The sequence below is a fragment of the Eupeodes corollae genome, chromosome 1 (assembly GCF_945859685.1).
Source record: "Eupeodes corollae chromosome 1, idEupCoro1.1, whole genome shotgun sequence".
NCBI classification, from domain to species: Eukaryota; Metazoa; Arthropoda; class Insecta; order Diptera; family Syrphidae; genus Eupeodes; species Eupeodes corollae.
Window position 1 is genome coordinate 16,074,251 of NC_079147.1, and position 20,196 is coordinate 16,094,446.

Consider the following 20,196-nt stretch of genomic DNA (forward strand, 5'->3'; position numbering starts at 1 on the left):
AGTTAAAATAAATGAATGTCATTGATCGTGTTTACGGAAAGTTTCTTCAAGGATGGTCTTCCAATAAGTTTGATTTGTTTAAACTATATTATTTTCTTCACAATTTGTTCAGTAAATAATTTACAGTTTTGAACATAAACTAAAAATAGAGTAGTCCATAAAGAATGTTAATTTTAAAATTTATCCTCAAAAATATGCGATATGTTTAGAATAACTTTGAAAGGAATGTGATTTTTATAAAAGCTTGGCATAAATGGACTTATTAGTTATATTTTCAAACAGTACATATTTTGCCATCAAAGTCATCGTGCTACAATTGTTAAGATGTTAATTATTTTTCTTTTAATCACTTTTTTCTCCTAAAGAATAGAAAGATACAAATAAAATTAAATAAAGCTGTAACACATTGTTCATAATAAGAGTGCCTAATAAAATTCAGTATTTCTGTTAGTAAACTTGCAAAACTTTATTTTGTAATAAGTACCCGTGGCATGCAAGGGGTCCCTACCTGTGCCACCTTAATTTAAAAAAAAAAATATTTTCGCGGGTACTGCCTCTTGCGAGGAATTTACAAATCCTTCAAGAGTAATTCTTGTCATGAAAAAGTGCTTTCTCATATTAGCCGTACGGATTCGGCCTAAAATTGTAGGTCCCTTCCATTCCTGACAACAGTACTCGCACACAGGAATGGTTGAGAGTTGTAAGTCACTAGACCCTAGTTCCGCCACCCAATTTATTAATTTTATTTGACGAGTTTATTATCCCTTAAAATAAAAATTTGACTTTGTACATGATTTCAGGGTGTACGCATCATCACCCTTGGTAGCCCTGGTGTAGATAACTTGCAAATGATGTTGGACAACTTGGTGGATCAGACCCTTGTCTCTTAATTCAACTAAAGCCCTCTTGGCCAATGAACCACGGATCTTCAAACGTTCAGAAACAACCGACACGGTGTGATCAGTTTGTATTGTGGAACCTCTTTGTACAATTTCTCGTATGTGGCTTCGTCGAAGAGGATCTGGTTGTTCAATTTGTCCCTCACTTTACCCTTGGCCCACTTCTTCTTATTGGCCTTGCCACCGCATCAACCTTCCTTCTTCTTTTGTGGCTGTTTAGCCGAGGACATCAGAGCCATCTTGAAAACTTTGATGCAACAAAAAAAGATATATTTGAAATAAGTAGCATTTGTATGTTCTAAACCTGACTTTTGTCAAAATTTGCAGATTCAGCTCCTACAATTAGACAAAAACACATTTCTAAGCTGATTACAAAAGTTTGACAGGTTAGTAAGTGACAATAGGTGACTGTTTACACGATTAGCAGATTATGCTGGTTCAACAAATGGTTGAATTTGAAGAAGTCTGAAAATTGATTTAAATTGTATATTGGTAAAAATTAGTTGAATTATTCAAATTGTAATTTTTCAATAATATTGTTATTTCACAATAATATTGTTTTTATTTTTTTTCAGATAATTTGTTCAATAAGATATCGTAAAATTCGCCTACACGGTATTTAGTAAAATTTTTAACTGAAGAACTTTCAAGCGTCTGTAATTAGTTTGATTTGATTTTTTTAAATACTTAAAATTACAGTAATTTTTCCAACAAAATAATCTTATTTTAGGAGTTTGCCAAGGCTAACGAATAAGTAAGATTAAATGGTTTTATTCAAATTTAAAAAAAAATCGGTAAAACCAGACCTCCAGGCGACTTCTTTCTTAACTTGTTTTGCAATCTTCATATAATTCTGCGAATCACCCTGTGCATGATTTAATCTTTTCATTTATTATATTTTGGTTTTAAAAAACAATAAATTATTTGATAACACCAAGAGTTGTAGCCACCAGATAATAACAAATCAATTAGCTTTAAGGAACGACAAAAATACGGATACCAGAATCTTTTGAATTACTTGCTTTTTATCACAATTTGTTTATTGAATTCATTCTATTTCGTATAAATGACGATATTAGATTTTTTGTTTATAATCTCATTGATTCAATATCTTCGAGAACAGCATTATAAACTTGTTCTTTGATATTCAAACCCCATAGGAAATTCAAGTGGTTCCAATTTGGATCGGGAACTTTATAGGCACGCATGAGGGTTTTTGATTTAAGTTTACGCATCAGTTTTTCAACATCAACCACTGATGCCATATAATCGTTTTCACTGTAGTACAAGAAGATTGGAACATCAATCTTTTCGATGGGATATTTCTTGGGTTTGAAAAGGCCTCTGCCCAGATCGAACTCACGGAAATAACCGGAAACATATTCCTGAGCGTAGTGAATGATTTGATTGGTAGAAGCTCCTGCTGGAGTAGTTGCCATAATTTCAGGAATCAAAGACTAAAAATAAGAAAAGTTCTTAACAACTGAAAGTCATAGAATTTTGTGTAAGTACTTACAGCATTTAAATTATCATGATCAAAACCAGCGAACAAGAAAATTATATTCGAACACAAAGTTTGATAAGAAGACGAATCGATGCAAGTTTGCTGACCGAGTTCTTCGAGTAATTTTGAATTGGGCATAAGTTCAGTGTTTCCAAAGATGTTGACCCAACTGTTGGGGTCTCCAAACAACGGTCCTCCCAATTTAACCAGAGGCGATTTCATGTTATCCATAAATGCCACAGGGGCTATCAAATGAGCTGAACGTATACGATTCTTGAACTTCAAGTTCTTAGAGGTCAACACCAAGAATGTTGTGGTTCCTTGAGAGTGGCCGATGTAGTGGAGTTGTTCTTGGTTGGTTTCATAGAGAGCATAGTCGATCATAGCTGGGAGATCATTCATGCCGATCTCATGCCAATCGAAGTTCCAAAAGCTGGGCAGCAGTGGAATCATAGTTGCGTGTCTCTTCGAGTAGGTGTTTCCACGGGCATTTCCCATCCAAACATCGTACCCAGCATCGGAGAGAATGTAGGCCAGTCCGTTTTCTGGTCCAAGGAGAACCCAATCACTTGACGAGCACAAAATACCGTGCATCAGGAAGACAACTGGACGTGGCTCAGGAGTTTCAACGCGTGCTGAATAGGGAATTCGATGCATTGTCAGAATGTATCCATCTGAAGTTTGAACTTCATGCTCCTCGAATGGATATCCATGTTTCTCTACCAGAGATCCCTAAAAAATTCAAATATTTTTAAAGATTGATTTTGATTTCAAAATTAGATTGTATAGTTCTTACCGTAGTCACGGAACTAGGAGGTATAAGATTAGGAAAAGCTGCAATCACAGGAATAATACCTGCTAATAAAATCCAATGTAAATTCATGTTGGATTCGTTATCAAAACTGAATACCTTTTCTACAACTGCCAATCTCTTTTATACGATTATTAGAAATACTCAAAATTTAATCGTGCTTCCCCTTCCTATAAATATACTGGACATTGATATCATGATCAATTCATATCAAAGCATTTGATTAGGTGTGTATTTTTGCGAATTGAGTCTAGGAACATGTTGCTAGAAACAATCAACAAAGATTAGCTAAAAATGGTTGACTGACTAATATTTATTTGGTACTTTTTTTTTTTAAATCTATAAATCCTTCAAAAATTTTAGTTAACTGTTAATTCTCATTGTCAAAATTTCGTAGAAGTTTGATTGAATTTATGGATATTTTTCGTTTGCTTGCGAGGGAATTTCTTTGATGTGGGTCTTGTGGGTTTTTTTGAAGGCGTGAGTACTCATTTTTGGCTTTTAATAAATAAGAATCTTATCAATGATTAAGCAAATTTTAGTAAGTGTAGTTTGTTTTAGTTTTGTTTACTTAAAAAGAGTAATTTTTTCATCTCATTTTATGAACATTTTAATTGAACTAGGAAAGAGTATGATTTTCGGTCTGGGTACGAAAATTCTAAATGGTTTTGTTAATTTTTGAATACTAAAATAAAATCGAATGGGATTTAATCGAGTATATCTTACAAAGAAGTATTTTCAGACAATTTGTGTGATTTAAGAGTAAATTATGATCAACGTTTTAATAATTTAAATTCTAATATAAATGCTTGTAGCCTTTTGTTTATATACAGATGAAATGTTGACAGCTTTATTATCTCTTTCACTTTCTCTGAATGGTATTCCATGACTTCTGTTAAAATTTCGCAAATACAATCTAACAAATTTATCCGTTTGTGCAGAATAACGACTTCTTCAACATCGTTCTAGAATAAATTGTGCAAAACTCAACCGTCAACACTTAGAGGCACAATCTTCCAAAGGTCTATCCAATTACTCGGATACGCAGATGATATTGACATTATTGGAAGATCAAAGAGATAAGTAGTACGATATGGATATCCGCGGAAAGTAGTACTGTACTTAAAATTACGACCGAAGTTGGGCTCGAGGGGATAATAATAAGCACTCCTAGAAGAGCGCGTATTACGGTTAAATGTTTAAGAGGAGGAGTGCAACTGGATATTTCTGTAGAGCTTAAACCGTTAAAGTAACGGTAAAAAAGGGTTAAACAAGGAACCTTACAACCTTATGATGGTATTATCACCAATCGATCTAAAGGCTCTACTTTCAATACTGTCCAAGAGGCTTAAGTAAGTTGTATTAGCACCTGCCTAGATATGGGAGTTATAATCAAGCTTTGGACGTATATAAGTCTTGTCGATAACCGCCAGAGGAGAAAAACTTCTTGCATCGCCTTAGAAAACCCAAACATCTTGCGGCATTTTTGGCGACATGTTCCACAAAAGATGGTTGGTAATACACATACCGAGAATATCGAGAAGTTCAGTCTTATTGATACAAGTGTCATCCATGGATATTAGCAAGGGTAATATGTCTCGCTTTAACGATACAAGACAGCATTGCGTTTTCGAAGCATTAAATTCCACGCGGTTTTTTAATCCCTATTGAACAATGCTGTTTAGGTCGGAATTTAAGGAGCTTATCAGTTCCACATTCAAAGAAGAGGGATGCGAATCTGAAAATATGAAAAGCTAGGAGTACTATCGTCAGCGAAACAATGTATTGGATTAGAAGTTGAAGACAGGAGATCATTCCTTCGGCGGGATGAATCATGAGATCACCAGTGAACATATTGCTACGAAAGCCGTTTTGTTGATGATTAAGAAGCTTTCGGTCTTCGAGATTTTTCTTGAGCTGATAATTTATCAGCGTTTCCATGACATTGGAAAGAATGGACGTAAGTGTAATCGGTCGGTAATTAGACGGTGAGCAAGATTTGCCTTTTTTAAGAATAGGCTGGACAAATGCGGTTTTGATAAATAGGAATTGAGGAATAGGATAGATGAAAAAACTTATGCGGTGATTTTGCCAGCCTTGAAGAACACCTCTTTAGCTCTAAAGAACTAAAAAAAGGATAGTCATGACAACGAGCGTAGGAACCGAGGAAGAGAAAAAATTGCTCATATTTTTACAAACAAAACTGTTTACTGCCTTTGAGTCACTGCAGTATTTTTGCGTAATTTTTGGTCATGTACACATTTGTCCGTCGTTGCAGGCCTTTCTTACTGGCTTGAACTAATTCCGATTTTCCTCAGTTGGATTGGCTTTAAAACAACCGAAACTTGCCTTTTTGACCCTAATAACCTCTTTACAGCCCGCTTTGAATAATAATAAGTTCTGGATAAAAGTTATCATTCCCAGGAAAATTAAACTTGTGATCATATCAGAGCTGGCGTCAACGTCACTATTGAGGAAACATAGCGACCAGATAAAGATGCTAAAATAATTATTGAGACCGTCCCAGTTGGCTTTCTCGTATTGCCAAACGATGTCTTAGGAGCTCTTTCTTTAACTGGAGAGTTATTACACGAGAAATTTGCTGATTTGACACAAGGGTCAGATGTGCCTATAGGAAATAGAACACTAATAGTGTACTTACCAGGGTCATAGTTAAGAAACAAGTCAAGAGTGTTTTCTCAACCTACCACGTCCAATATTCGAGTGGGCTTGTTGACCAGCTGGGTTAGGTGGTTCAACTCAGCGAATATCTCAGCACACACTCCTTCATTGTATTCATTGAAATCTCCCGATGGAATCAGAAAAAGCATCAAATTCACCAGAAGTTGATCCTCTGTCTAAATTATCGCTTAGATAAAGGAAGCAATAGTGAATGATTTGCTATTCAGGGAAAATTTAAACCACATAAACAAAAAGGTCTTAAAGTCCAATATTACTTAGTTTATTAAGGAGAATTTCATGACTTAATTTGTCAAATGCCTTGCTGTAAAGATTCGATCCAATTGAGAGTATTTTTTTTTTTGGAAGCATCCAAAGAAAAAGTAGGGAATTGTAATAAATAAGCAATCTTAGATTTTTTCACAAAAATAGTCCTGGGCGATTTTTATGCCAAGCTATGAAGGGAAGACATCTTTGGTGGAATAATCGGGAAGAACAGCCTGCACGACAACACTTCCGACAATGAATTCAGGCTCATAGATTTTGCTGCGGGGCGAAACGTCATGGTAGCCAGTACGCATTTTCCACACCTCAACATCCAAAAAGGAACTTGGACTTCTCCAGATCAATCTACCGTCAACCAGATTGACCATATTGCGATCGACGCCAGACACGCTTCCAACATTATGGATGTACGAACTTTTCGAGGAGGTAACATCGACTCGGACCACTGCCTCGTTGTAGCCAATGTAGCACTTCGGATTTCCAGACCCAAGGCAAAAAAGGGAGGTGCTGGGAGAAGATACAACGTCGAACGGCTGCAATCGCCAGAGATCGCCAAATCCTTTTCCGACCGAGTTACAAGTAACCTCTCTCGAAGTTCTCTGCCGCCAAACAGCCACCAACAAGGAACCCCTGGTTAAATGAGGAATGTCGGCAGGCAAATGCAGCCAAACAACAGGCACGCAAAGCGGCGCTGCATATGAGCTCTATGAGCAGAAGAGGCGAGAGGAACGCCGACTTCTCAGAAGGTAAAAGAGAGGGCATGAGAAGTTTTATGAACAGCTGAAACGAAATTCACAGGCATATAAACCTAGAACCGAAGGCTGCAAGGACAAAAGTGGAAACATCATAGTTGAACCGCAGTCAATGCAGAGGATATGGAAGGACCACTTCTGCAAACTGTATAACGGCGACGACGAACTGAATTCCGCTGTCAGGCAGGATGATCCATTCAACATAGACGACGAAAGCCAACAATCCCGTCCTCCCGACTTAGACGACGTAAAGATTGCCATATCTAAGCTCAAGTCCATTAAAGCCGCTGAAGCGGATGGCTTGAATGCCGAGCTCTTTAAAGCAGCTGGAGATAATTTGGTTAGGAGCATGCACCAACTTATCTGTAAGATATGGTCGGAAGAAAGCATGCCTGATGAATGGAATCTCAGTATTGTTTAATCGATTCTGAAAAAGGAGACCTTCTAAACTGCACCAACTATATAGGAATCAGTCTACTTAACATCGCCTATAAAATTTTCTCTGTCGTAATATGGCAGATCCTGGAAAAAACCCAAGAACACAAATCGACACCCACCAGTCACAAAATCAAATTACAGTTTTTGGTAAACTCTAAGTGTTTAATCACTTCAAATTTAACCAGACTTTACTTCTTTTATTTTACCTCTTGCCACTGTTTCTTGCTTGCAAAAATATTACTTCAAAGATTTAGCTCCTTTCAAAATCGGATAAGCGAATACATTTTTTTTAAAGGCAGTGACGAGTATTATTGAAGAGTCCCCTTCACGAAACTGATATAAATGAGATCGTAAATTGTCTAATTATTTAAATATTATATATCTTAGGTCTACAACCAACAAAAATCTTATAATAATAAAATTTGTTGATAATATGAATTCTGATAAAAATGTTTCCGGATAAAGTAAAATATATATTCTTCAGATGATAAGAAAACAAATAAAATACTGTTTTGGTGATGATTAATGTTTATACTCGATATTAATATTTATTTACAACTAAATATCGTATTCTAGGATTTGTATATTTTTATTAACCTTTAATATTGCATTTTAATAAAAATCATTCGATTCAGCTCGGACATTGAACAGCTTATCAGTTCTACTTAGGTTAGGTTTAGTAAATGGGCTGCCGATTATATGATGATATTATCCCCACACTTAGATCATTGAAGACCCATTGTAATACTCCGAATTATTGAACTTCCTTGAAAATAAAATATAAAACCTATGATGTCTATGAATTGTCTTGCTCTAGCCACTTAAAGGCTGTGAAAAAGCCCAATAGACTGTTTTCTGGAATGTCTTCCAGTTCTTCAAGGTTTCCCAAAAACTGTCTGCTTAACAGTATGTTTCTAGTGTGGAACAGTGCTGGACACTGGTATAAAAAGGGGCACTTCCTTATTACTGCAGTCTTTGCACATATCGTCTATAGTAAACCTAATTCTCTTTTTATGGTAACACAGCAAATTTTGTCTTGTCTAGGTGCAGAATCGCGCGGGATTTTGTCGAACTTGGGCCATATTTTCCTGGCAGTAGCACAGGTTCCAAGCCTTTCAATTTTGATTGGTTGCTTTAAATATCTCATTACCAATGACCTGTTTTAGTTTACACAAAGCGGTATTTATACGCGAGCCTATACGCGATTGCTACAGTGTTGTACCTATCCTCCGGTGAACTTGTTAAACTTTCAAAAACCATACATACTCCACAGATTTCTTTCGTTCAGGACTTGCTACGAGATGAGAAATGTCCTGGTGTTGTATCGTGCAACCGAGACGAGACTAGAAAAAGTCTACTGCTTTCCCTGGATTAGAAATCACCATTCTAACTCGTCAATAAGTGCGTTTTTTTGGTATTTCATATATAGTAAGGTGAGAAATTGCCAACAATACGATCCGCAGTAGCCAGATTTTTGTATTCGAAAATTTGTACAGCTGAAAGAAGATCTGTCAGAATAATAAAAAAACGCACAAATAGAAGAAAGTTTTGTGATCAAATGTTTAAATTAACTTTGCAAAAATAACTAGGTAACTAAAACTTATAAAATGGACAATTTTCAAAAAGCTGGAAATTGAGATTCTATACAAAAAAAGTTCATTTAACAATAGCAGCTTTGACATTAAGTGAGAACTTCGAGAAGGGGGTTTGTTCGTACACTACTACATTAACATGTGGTGTTGAAGAGAGCTTGAAGTTCATCATAATTCTTTAATTTATTCTTAATAATAATATTTTTGTATTAATCAAATTTAAAAAAAGTAATGCACATGGAGTAGGTAGCATATTCTTATATGGTGCTGAACTATTCAATTCTTCATTTTTTAATACGAATCAAACTATCTCACTTGCACTTTGTAAGAAACATCGAAACACCATTTGCATTTTAGAAAGTGCTGTCAAACTTAATCATTTTTAAATTTTCTTGTGCGGTTGAAACACCAAAAAGATTTTTTTAATCTAAAGTGAGATAAACCTTTAGTGGAAACATAGCAAAACTTAATTATCTTTTCTATTGTTTTATCTTGCAAAATAAGCGCAGTTAGTCCATTTTCGTTAACAAAACTAAATAATATCAAGAGTAACAGATTTTTTTTCGCCAATGGAAAACACATGACTTCAAATGCACAACTATTTAACGAACACAGCCATCAAGATACAATTTCATTATCTATCGTGCCAACATTTGAGAACAAAATCACATAAGATCTATTCGAGACTCGTATAAATGTCAAAAACCCATCACTAGTAAGATTCTACTCTAACTTTTATCGCTAGTATTCATGCTATGGATATTGTTTTTGTTATTCGTGTAACATACTATACTATTGAAAGATTTTTCAATTTCGCTTCTTGTCTTCGGCCAACAGATTGTACTTAACTATTTCATTCTTGTAAATAATCTTAAAATTAATGTACTTTTATGTAACTATGGATTGAAGTTTATATAGTTTTAAGTATTTTTCAAATGAAATAAAGATTTAAAAATAAAAAAAAATATCTATAGCCTTACCATGTTTTTATTGTCTAGTCCCTGAGTTGGTTTTGTGTACTACTATTCAACTTAATTTGAAAGCTGTTTTTATTACAAACGTCATTCAGAAGGAAATGGTCATTCCGCAATAAGACTTTAGTCAGGATTTTTAAAAATAATGCTCGTGAATACTTCGAAAAAAAAATTTCACTGGATTTTCTATTTAACTAATAAGTAGATAAGTCCGTTTGTTACAGAAAAAACGTATACAATTTAAAACTCAAAAACTATCTTATATCGAAGGAAAAGTGCATCTAAAAGACGTCTAAGCTTTTAGTTTAATTAAAAATGAAAATCTTCCAAAGTTTCCAAGAAATTATGAACTGATTATTTATTAAATCGTAAATAAACTAAAGAACAAGAAATGCCCGTCATATTTTGTATCCCAGAGTAACATATTTCGAAGGTTAAATATTTTCAAGGAATGTCAAATCCAAGTAATAGAATGAAATGAAGGGATTATTTATTGAAATATTACGCACTTAATTCACTACAAGATTTATAATTCTGTGGTATTTATGTCTTTACTAAGGTTTTCAATAGACCTTGATATACAAGACCATAATATTCTTTATCCTCTTTGTCAATCATCCTGTCATCAATATTCCAATACATTATGTATTTTTGTCTACTTATATTTCTAATACATAAAAATCAATGTTTTGTATATTTTGTATTCTGTCTTCCAGCCTGACGAAGATGTCCTTGAATTGGATCATTTGAAACACGAAGAACAACAACAACCAAGCATAGCCGATGAATCCATTGAAGGAGGTGATATCCATTTCGAAATTCCATCCGTCAATGCGGCAGAGCATCCAGTTGCCGCAATACCAGCATCACCATCAGAATCCGCAGCAGGAGTAGGAGCAGGAGCTGCAGAAGACACACCAATCAATCCTACAGATTTATTACCCGAACTAGAGCAGCAATTGGAAGAGATGACAACGGCAAAAACGAGTACCATTAATAACGCAGCTGCTGGCCAGCGGGAGGGTGAACAAACTCCTGAAGGTGTATCTCATCATCGGCCACCGATGTTGCCCCATCATGATGGTGGCAAAGTTGGCAGTAGCCAACAACAACAGGCTCCTGTACAAACACCCGGAGGTGGAACAAATAACGAAGAATCAATTGGAACAGTAGAAGGCAACGTCAACTCACCACTCTTGACTAAGGTAAGTGCAACCATAGAAATTTGACCCTTTCTTCGTTCCTATGCTACTGCATCGAGAGTAGCTTTCTCTATCTCTTGTCGCCACTCTACCTGCATTTTGCCATGATGCGACGTGAGTTAAGTGTAGCCAGTGTGAGCCTGAGTCACATGAAAAATAAAACCTTCATGGATGAGCTTACTTGCAACAAATTGGGGAAGGATGAAAGTAGCTAAAGCTACGATAAAACTCGTACATAGGCTTTTTGTTGTCATGGAAGGAATTTTAGACAAACTCTCGTCCTACTGATGGCTTTGGCATTTTAAACGATAAATGATGATAGTGCTCTCTCCAGTCAGTCTATACGAAGGGACTTTGGGATTCTGATGCATACGAATTTTTGAATGGGGTTGTTGGATTGGAATATTAATTAATCGATTCTCAGGACAGGACAGGAGAGAAAGTGTATAACTTCCTATATTTCCTATATGTGAATGATTTTTTGGCATAGAATTTGAATCTCTGTATGCGCATTAAAATACCAAATTTTGCAATTTATTTATTCATCAAAAGGAATTTAAATTAGGAAACAGGAAAGATCGATATTTGCTGATAACGATTTCCTTTTATTTATTGACTTTGTTTCTAAAATTTGTTTGGTACAATTTTGTTAATTCGTATTTCGGCTTCAATAGTCTCTAAACCCATCATTGAGGTTATTTTGGCTTTTGACAAGTTTTAAATATGCTAATTTACACAGAAGCTGTTGATTTGATGCTTCTTTTGATTACACTCTTTTGAGGTGACTCTTTATGACGTTTCCTTATTTCATCTCGATGTTTAAAAAGATGGGGGAATCATAAGGGACAAGAGCAAGATAAAGGAACTAGAACCCAGGGAAAGAATGGAGTATCCCATAGCACGTTTTAACCTACTTCTGTGAAAAAAGTAAAAACAACAAAGATAAAAACGATAAAAGTCAGTTTCCTATAGGAAAGGTAAAGGCAAGTAGCATGTGTCTTATAGCATAATAGCAGCAAGTGGCTTTTGAGGTACATAATCCGCTTAAAGAAAGTAGGTATAAAAAAGTCCCTTATGCAGACAGAAATTCTTAAAATATCTCTCTCCCAATTTAAAGGTTGAATTCTATTTTTTAGTCAAGGTAAGGTTAAAAGTATACCTACATGAGATTAGCTATATATATAAAAGATAACGATTCGCAAATTCTCTTTGAAGTTATGAATAAACAAATATGGTATAATGTCAAGGTTATACATGAGGTTATGTTCATATGAGACGTATTAAATAGGGCAGTATTATAAATTCCAAAACTAAGCCGATATATTTTTTTGAAATTCAAGTATTAAAGTTAATATAGATTCCAGGTTCACATGAGAATAGTTTGTTGAACATATTTCAAGAGCAAAGTGCTTAAAAAATTAGTTATGAAATAAAAACCTAAAACTTAAAAAAGGATGTTTTTTTAATAACTACAAGCGTTAATACTCAAATAGTCTAGGAGCCAGCAATATACATTTTAAGAATGGAGTGAAAACTAAAATATATTTACATGTAACCGTCTGGCAGGTTTTTTTCAGCCGTGGCCGGAGGTGACTGTTCAAAACTGACCATTTTTCCGATTTTGAGACCTTAATGATAACATTATGAGTGATACTTTAAGAAATCTCCTGATGTTTTACTTTCAGCCTTGTGTTTGCTTGACGCATTTTATGTTTTTTCAAAAGTATTTTTCAACTTAAAAACAAAGGTTATAAATACAGTTGCATTTGGAAAAATTCGAGAGGTAAAAATGGGAAGGAATTTGATAGAAAGGATACTTTTTATAGCCTCACAGAGTTTATCCAACATTCACATGAAACAATTCTTTATGGCTGAATCACAAACACGCTTAACCTGACGTTTACGAGTTCAGCCATAGGAATTCAATGCATGCTATCAAAATGGAGCTTCGACCTCAGGTTTCGTTTGACAATCGTAAGGAAATGAACGTAATGTAACGTAATGTGACTCCAAACGGAAGATCTAGTTCAATTATCTGAACATTTGCTTTGTCTGACAGCTCAACAGCTGTAAAAAAATGTCAATAAACAAAATCTTTGCTCTTTGGATGGTTGAAATAATAGAAATGTCATTCAAAGCAACCTCGAAGCAGGCCCACCGTAACGCAGACGAAGCCGAAGCTGAAGCGTGTTTGTGATTCAGCCATTAAATATTCATTAATTCCAGGTCCTCAATATTTTGGACATTAAGACGGATCGATGATTCAAAGTTATAAATATGCTTTAAAAAAAAACTCAGAAGGTTTCGAAGGAAGTTTATAGCCGCCAAAGTAAAGGGTTTTATTGCAACAAATAAATCGTTGCCAATTTGGAAAAACGCGGTACTAAATATAGGCATAGAATTTTCCTCATTTGACTGTGGCTGAACAATGAAAGATAACATTGTAAAACTGAAATGGTTAAACGAAAGGAGAATGAAAGTGAAGACATTGATAGTTAAGAAATGAGTTTGAGTTTTCCATTAGATAAATCTGATATTGAATGATTTTTTCTATAAAATCAATGTTCGAATTAAATGGTTGATTTTCATTCATTTTGATGATGGAACATAATTTTTGTATTTGATGGTTATGCCTCAAATTAAATATGCATTCCTTTAGATTTTGTTATATGCACATTGGATCAGGAAAAGATTTTTGATATCGGAAAAAAGTTATTGCGAATTTATGTTGAAAAACGCAGAACACTGCAGCCAAAACATCTTTTGTACTAATTTTTTAATCAGGTGGTCATTACTTAGTTTTTGATGTATTACAGTTTTTTGGTTACATATCATAATACAAAAGTTATAAAGGTTTTAAGTTAAAAAATGCATTTGAAAAAGCTTAAAATGCTCCTGGCAAACAGAAGGCTGAAAGTAAAATGATTTCTACACATATTTCTGTAATCGGGGATTATTGTTTGATATTTTAGTGCATCACTCATGTGGTTATCATTTGGAATTTAAAATCAGAAAAATTACCTTTTCAAACCCTCATCCCAACCCACGGTAATTTTAGTTATGTCTTCACTCTCAAAAAGAAGTTCTTAACCAGAAATATAAATATAGGTCTGGGGCTTCAGTACAATATTATTTATGGTTAAATTTTGAATATTTCAAGACAGATGATTTCAAACAGGAAACAATGTTTGTATTTGATCGCAGCAATGGTTTTTTAAAACATATAGTATATGAGAAAGTGTTTTTTCACAGTTTTTTGATAAAAATTTAATTTCATTGTATAGAAGGATTAGAAATAAATCATTCAAATCGTTTTCCATTATAATAATGATTTACATTTATGCAAGGTCCCCTCTTTCTGACAAAAATACTCGCACACGGGAATGGTTGAGAGTTGTAAGTTACTACGCCCAAGTTCTCAACGGACTTGTGCCCCACCTATTTTATTAAATAAGAAAAAAAGTTCAAGCAAGTCAGGAAAGCCTGCAATGCCATATTCGATCTACCAAATTTTTACATTACCAAAAATTACTTCAAAATATACTGCACTGTTCCAAAGGTAGAAAAAATTGTTGGCCATTCTTTAGAATACACGAGGAATTCGACCATTTCCTCGGTTACTATGCTTGTTGTCAATTACATTTTGTTTTCAATAGAAAGCTTATTTCTTTGCTAGGCAGATCTCCAATCCAGTGCTGACAATGAGTGTCATGATTCCACCCGTTCTTGACCGTACTAGTCATTATAAAGGTCCAATCTTTTTTGGCACTCGTATTGAGGCAAGAGTTCTAAGAGATCTTAACACACATAAATCTATTGATCCGGACTCTAACCGAACAGTGGAGCAAATCGATTTGGAGAAAGTAAAATTATTGCGCTTGATATTTTAAAAGCATTTTATTAGGTTTTGCATCAGGACTTTTTATCGAAAATGTGTGCCTTCGGCTTAGATGAAACCCTCCTTCGTTGGATGAGAAACTAACTTTTTTAACAGTTCAATACAAGCAGTATTTGGATGGTTCTAAGTCATAAGTCAATAAAATAAATGTTAGTGTGCCGCAGGGCACATTTTCTTTAATGATCTCTTGTCTATTTCTTATTCAATAAATTGTTTAATCAAACCTCTTGGACAGTATTGACCGTAGAGCATTTAAATTGAATAGTGCTTATATAGTCATGAATTCAATGACGTCGATTGAACATTGTCGTAAGCTTTGAGGCAAAAAATGAATGTCCAAAATTAAAAATAAAAGTGACCAACTAAAGCTTAAAATTAGATTTTATAAGCGATTTTAAGTAGACTGATTTCTTTATAGTTGGTGCAGTTTAGAGGGTCTCCTTTTCTCAGGATCGGGCAAACAAACAAACCGGATTGTTGGCTTTCGTCGTCTATGTTGAATAGATCATCCTGCTTGACAGCGAAATTCGATTCGTGGTCACCATTATACAGTCTGGAGAAGTGGTCCTTCCATAGCTTCAGCATTGACTGCGGTTCCACAATGATGTTTCCACTTTCGTCTTTGCAGCCTTCGGTTCTAGATTTATGAACCATTTTTTTTCATAAAACTTTTGAACTTCATTCGTGCTTTAAAACCTCTCAACATCTTCGACCGCACGTTTCTCATGCCCTCTCTTTTTCCTTCTAAGAAGTCGGTGTTCCTTTCGCCTCTTCTGCTCATAGAGCTCATGAGGAGCTCTCGTCCTTTTATTCAGCGCCACTTTGCGTGCCTGTTGTTTGGCTGCATTTGCCTGTCGACATTCCTCATCAAACCAGGGGTTCCTTGTTAGTGGCTGTTTGAAACCCAGAACATCAGAGGCGGCTTCTCTGATTGCATTTTGGCAATGTTGAGACTGGTTTTCGATACATTGTGTTGGCGGCAGAGAACTTCGAGGGAGGTTACTTCTAACTCGGTCTAAAAAAGATTTGGCGATCTCTTGCGATTGTAGACGTTTGACGTTGTACCCTCTCACAGCACCTCCCTGTTTTGCCTTGGGTCTGGAAATCCGAAGTGCTACCTTGCCTACAACAAGGTAGTGGTCCGAGTCGATGTTAGCTCGCCGGAAAATTCGGACATCCATGATACTGGAAGCAATATGGTCAATCTGGTTGAGGGTATATTGATCTGTAGAACTCCAAGTTCCTTTGTGGATGTTCAGGTGTGGAAGACGTTTCGCCCCGCAGCTAAATCTATGAGCCTGAATTTGTTGCCGGAAGTGTTGTCGTGCAGGCTGTTTTTCCTGATTATTTCACCAAAGATGTCTTCCCTTCCTAGCTTTGCATTAACATTGCTCATATGTTTTGTCTAAGAGCTCGAAGAACATGTCTTGGGTGTTGTCATCCTTTTTCTCTGTGGGGCGTGCGCGCATATCAGGCTAATGTTGCCAAATTTAGCCTTGATGCGGATGGCCATGAGGTACTCGTTGATGCACCTAGAGACCAAGACTTCTTACCTAAGTCTGGCTCCAATGACAAAGCCATATAATAAGCACTGTTAGTTTTCGTGGTAGCAATTGTCCTTAATTAGTTTGCGTAAGTTGTCAAAATGAAATACGTCCGTATCCCAGGCTTGTTGGTGCTTTGCAGCTATGATGTTTTCACGTGGCCAGGAAGTCACCCCGACGGCACAACCCCCAACCTGGAGGGCCAGATCAACCTTACTGAAACTGTAAACGCCACCGTTGATTCCATCTCGGGAATTCCTCCGCTACCGTCTAGATGGGGAGAGGTGCCTTAGTGGAAACACCTTGCCCCCAACAACTTTCCACTGGTGTTGGAACCCAATCTACATTTTAGGTACTAGGCACCCGATGTTCACCACGGAGAGGTGAGAGTATTAGTTGATAGACAGACGTGGGGTTAAGAAAAACCTATGGACGCTTGTGTCCTCTTGAATTCACATGTTTACCATTTGAACATCTCTGAACAGTATTTTAAACCACGCTTGAAGGATTGATTGGGTGTTGAAGTAGATTTCTTCTATAATTATCGGATTTTGTATCAATTCAAAGAAGCTTTTTGCATACGTTTTTAATTTGTTGTCGGGAATCGCATTCAGAGGTCCTAAATTTGCAAGACACACATATAGGAGGATGCGATGAATAGGAAGTAGTAATCACCTTGAAATCATTGACAATTTTGAGCCAGTCACCATTTGGCAAAGCAGTAGTCAATTACAGAACAACCCTGGGTAGAAATGAATGTAAAACTGCCAGTAAAATCACTTTTGGATACCCCGCTTAGAATATAAAACCCAAAATCCTCCTCAAATTTACGAACGAAGAATTTTGGAAAACTCCTATTCGTCTGTTTAATTCACCAATTATTAGAATGTTTTCATTAGCTTGGTTCACCAGAAAATTTTGCAGAGTTTCAAATTTAACTGTCCAATTAATAAAATCAAGGTAAATTGGTATTATAAAATAATAATACTTTGTTTTCACTATTTTTAAATTTTATGTTTTCGTTAGCAATACAAAAAATTATTAAATTATGTACTTAAATCAACAACTACGTCAGCTTTGGAATTTATGATCCAACTTATTAAACTTTTTAATAACAATTGAAAATTAAATATAAAATAATAAAACTTTAATATTTAAAAATTATAAAATCATTAGTATTGGCTACGAAAATGTAGATTGTTTTAGCAAAGTGTTGAAACAGTAGAACAGATCTGGAAAAAGTTGTTATGATAGTGGCTAAGTTTGTTTGCCATCTAGGCAACAAATTTAAACAAGTATTTCCTTCTGTCGTTATTTAATTTGGCCTTTAATTCTATATTTTTGGGTTTACCCATTTATAAATGTTTTGGCAACAAATAAGTGGGAATTTATTTCAAATTCGATAGAAACTTTTTTTTGGAATTGAATTCCCACAAAGCACGTGAATTGGGGCCACTTTTTTAAAGTGGATTTCCTACTGAGAAGAAAGAAAGTCTATCGGTGAGTTTAGTTCCCGTGGACTTATTTTTCTGCTCTTAATTTTGCTTTTAACAATTACTGTTTGCTTTCAGAATAATACATTTTCAAAATTTGGATTTTTGATGCATGTGCACGTGCTTGTGCACGTGTATCACCCAAAAAATATGAAATTGATTCAGAATTTTTTCGCCGATGACTGTCTTATACATTTCACCTGCACGTGGTACAAACCAATTCTCACAAAATAATTGCATAACATTGCATATTAAATTTATACCATATGCCATAAAAAAGTAGTTTATGTAATAAAACAATTCTAAGAACTCGGATTTTTCATTCCAGAAACCCAGAAACAAAATATTCAAATGAATACCTAAATTCCTTACTCCCAGTTTAAACAAAAATTTAAAGTAGCATATTTAACGATTTTAAATCATTTCAATAGGATGTGAACCTTTTTAAAAGGTCAATATCTATTATACCGAATCTAGTAAAAGCTGAAATTACAAGTAATTTTTATATCTATGCTTCGCTTGTATACAATTTGTATATGAAAAGGAAAAAGGTATCCAAAAAATAGGCATTCGTTTGTTTTCTCGTTTTAAAAATAAATTACTTTAAATATTATGGAATAATAAGCGATATTCTGAAAACATTACACTGATGGATTTTACTGAATTTAATTCAAAGGGAGGGATTATTTTCTTCTGGTAAATTTTATTGAATCACGTTTTTAACGTGTTTTTTGAAAATGGAATTGCGGAAAGTACAATCAGTTTGTGTTTTGTTGTTGTTATGGACTAGAAATACTGATTACATCAATAAAGTAAATAAGTTTCAATAAAAACACAAAACTGCATACTTTTTGAATAAATTTAAAGTAAAGCTTTTATACAAATCATATAACAAACATTTATTTAATTCGATTAACAAGTTTTTGGATTAAAAGCAACTGTCGAGGAAAATATTCGAGGACTTAGTTATGGCCTAATAAAATCGAAATCATAGGATTTTTTTCTCAAGGCATCTCAAGACGCTATCGTCTTTCTTTACTGGGTTCGAGCCTCTGTGCCTTAAATGAGAACCGGTATAATAAGCGTCATATAATATGTGGTGACTTAAGATGCTCGAGAGACGACCTTACTACTGAATTGCCTTATAAGTTCAAAGAAGCAGCGATTTGCATTTTAAGCGTAGCCTATTTAGACATAGTCCTTAACTACCTCAAAGTAATAGCTGTCAATGGTGGTGTTTTGTCCAAGACATCTTCATTCAATGTCCAATGATTCAATGAAGAATATGCTTGGTCTTGCCCTCATTGACCACTTAACCCATCTTCTCCGCTTCCGTCGTAATTATCAAAAATCCTCCACTGATACCACGCCTTGAACCTCCAATAATGTCAATATCATCTGCGTATCCGAGTAATTGGATGAACCTTTGGAAGATTGTGCCTCTAGTGTTGACGGTTGAGTTTTGAACAATTCATTCTAGAACGATGTTGAAGAAGTAGAATGATAGTGTGACCTTGATAGAGCAGCGTGCATTCTCCATCGTCATTCTGCACCAATGTACAAGATTGACAGGGATATCAAAAACTAGATATTGCTCTTTAGAGCTCTTTCCATTAGAGATGTCATACTTGGATTTAAAATCGATAAAGAGATGGTGGGTATCGGTTTGAAGTTCCAGGGGTTTTCCCAAGATGTAATGTAATGTGAATATTTGGTCAATGGTGGACTTTACTGGTCTTAAGCCATACAGATAAAGACATATCAGGTTGTTGACGAACGGCTTCACACGTTCATATAATACGGTATAAAGGATTTTATATGCAATGTTAAGGAGACTGATGCATCTATAGATGGCGCAATTTAGACGGTCTTCTTTCTTATGTAAACTTTGGTGAGATTCCACTCATCGGGCATGCTCCCTAAAAAATTAATCGCCTGGTACCTTGAAAAACTTGGCAGCGATGCCACATTTGAATTTTGATATGCTGTCTTCACTGAATCAAACTTGGTACAATTAACGAACCTCATTGCTCATTCTCTCTATCTCCTCGATCACGCGTTTTTTACGCTTCCCTTTTTCCATCTAAAAGAACCCAAGGTTCCTCTCTCCTCTCTGCTCGTAGAG

The 20,196-nt window shown here is 35.2% G+C and overlaps 2 protein-coding genes across 4 annotated transcripts in view; one reads left to right on the forward strand and one right to left on the reverse strand.

Moving 5' to 3' along the window:
- Window positions 1–20,196, forward strand: part of LOC129938341 (mucin-2) — a 304,608-nt gene that overhangs the window by 166,711 nt on the left and 117,701 nt on the right. For all 3 annotated transcript variants that reach the window (XM_056045829.1, XM_056045828.1, XM_056045830.1), the window contains exon 4: window positions 10,651–11,139. In XM_056045829.1, the coding sequence (XP_055901804.1) occupies window positions 10,651–11,139 (489 nt within the window). The remainder of the gene's footprint in view (window positions 1–10,650; window positions 11,140–20,196) is intronic.
- Window positions 1,905–3,358, reverse strand: LOC129938345 (lipase 3-like). Its single transcript, XM_056045834.1, has 3 exons — window positions 3,200–3,358; window positions 2,416–3,135; window positions 1,905–2,356 (listed from the first exon to the last, which is right to left on the reverse strand). The coding sequence occupies exons 1-3, from the start codon at window positions 3,284–3,286 to the stop codon at window positions 1,988–1,990; spliced, it is 1,176 nt and encodes a 391-aa protein (XP_055901809.1). The 5' UTR covers window positions 3,287–3,358; the 3' UTR covers window positions 1,905–1,987.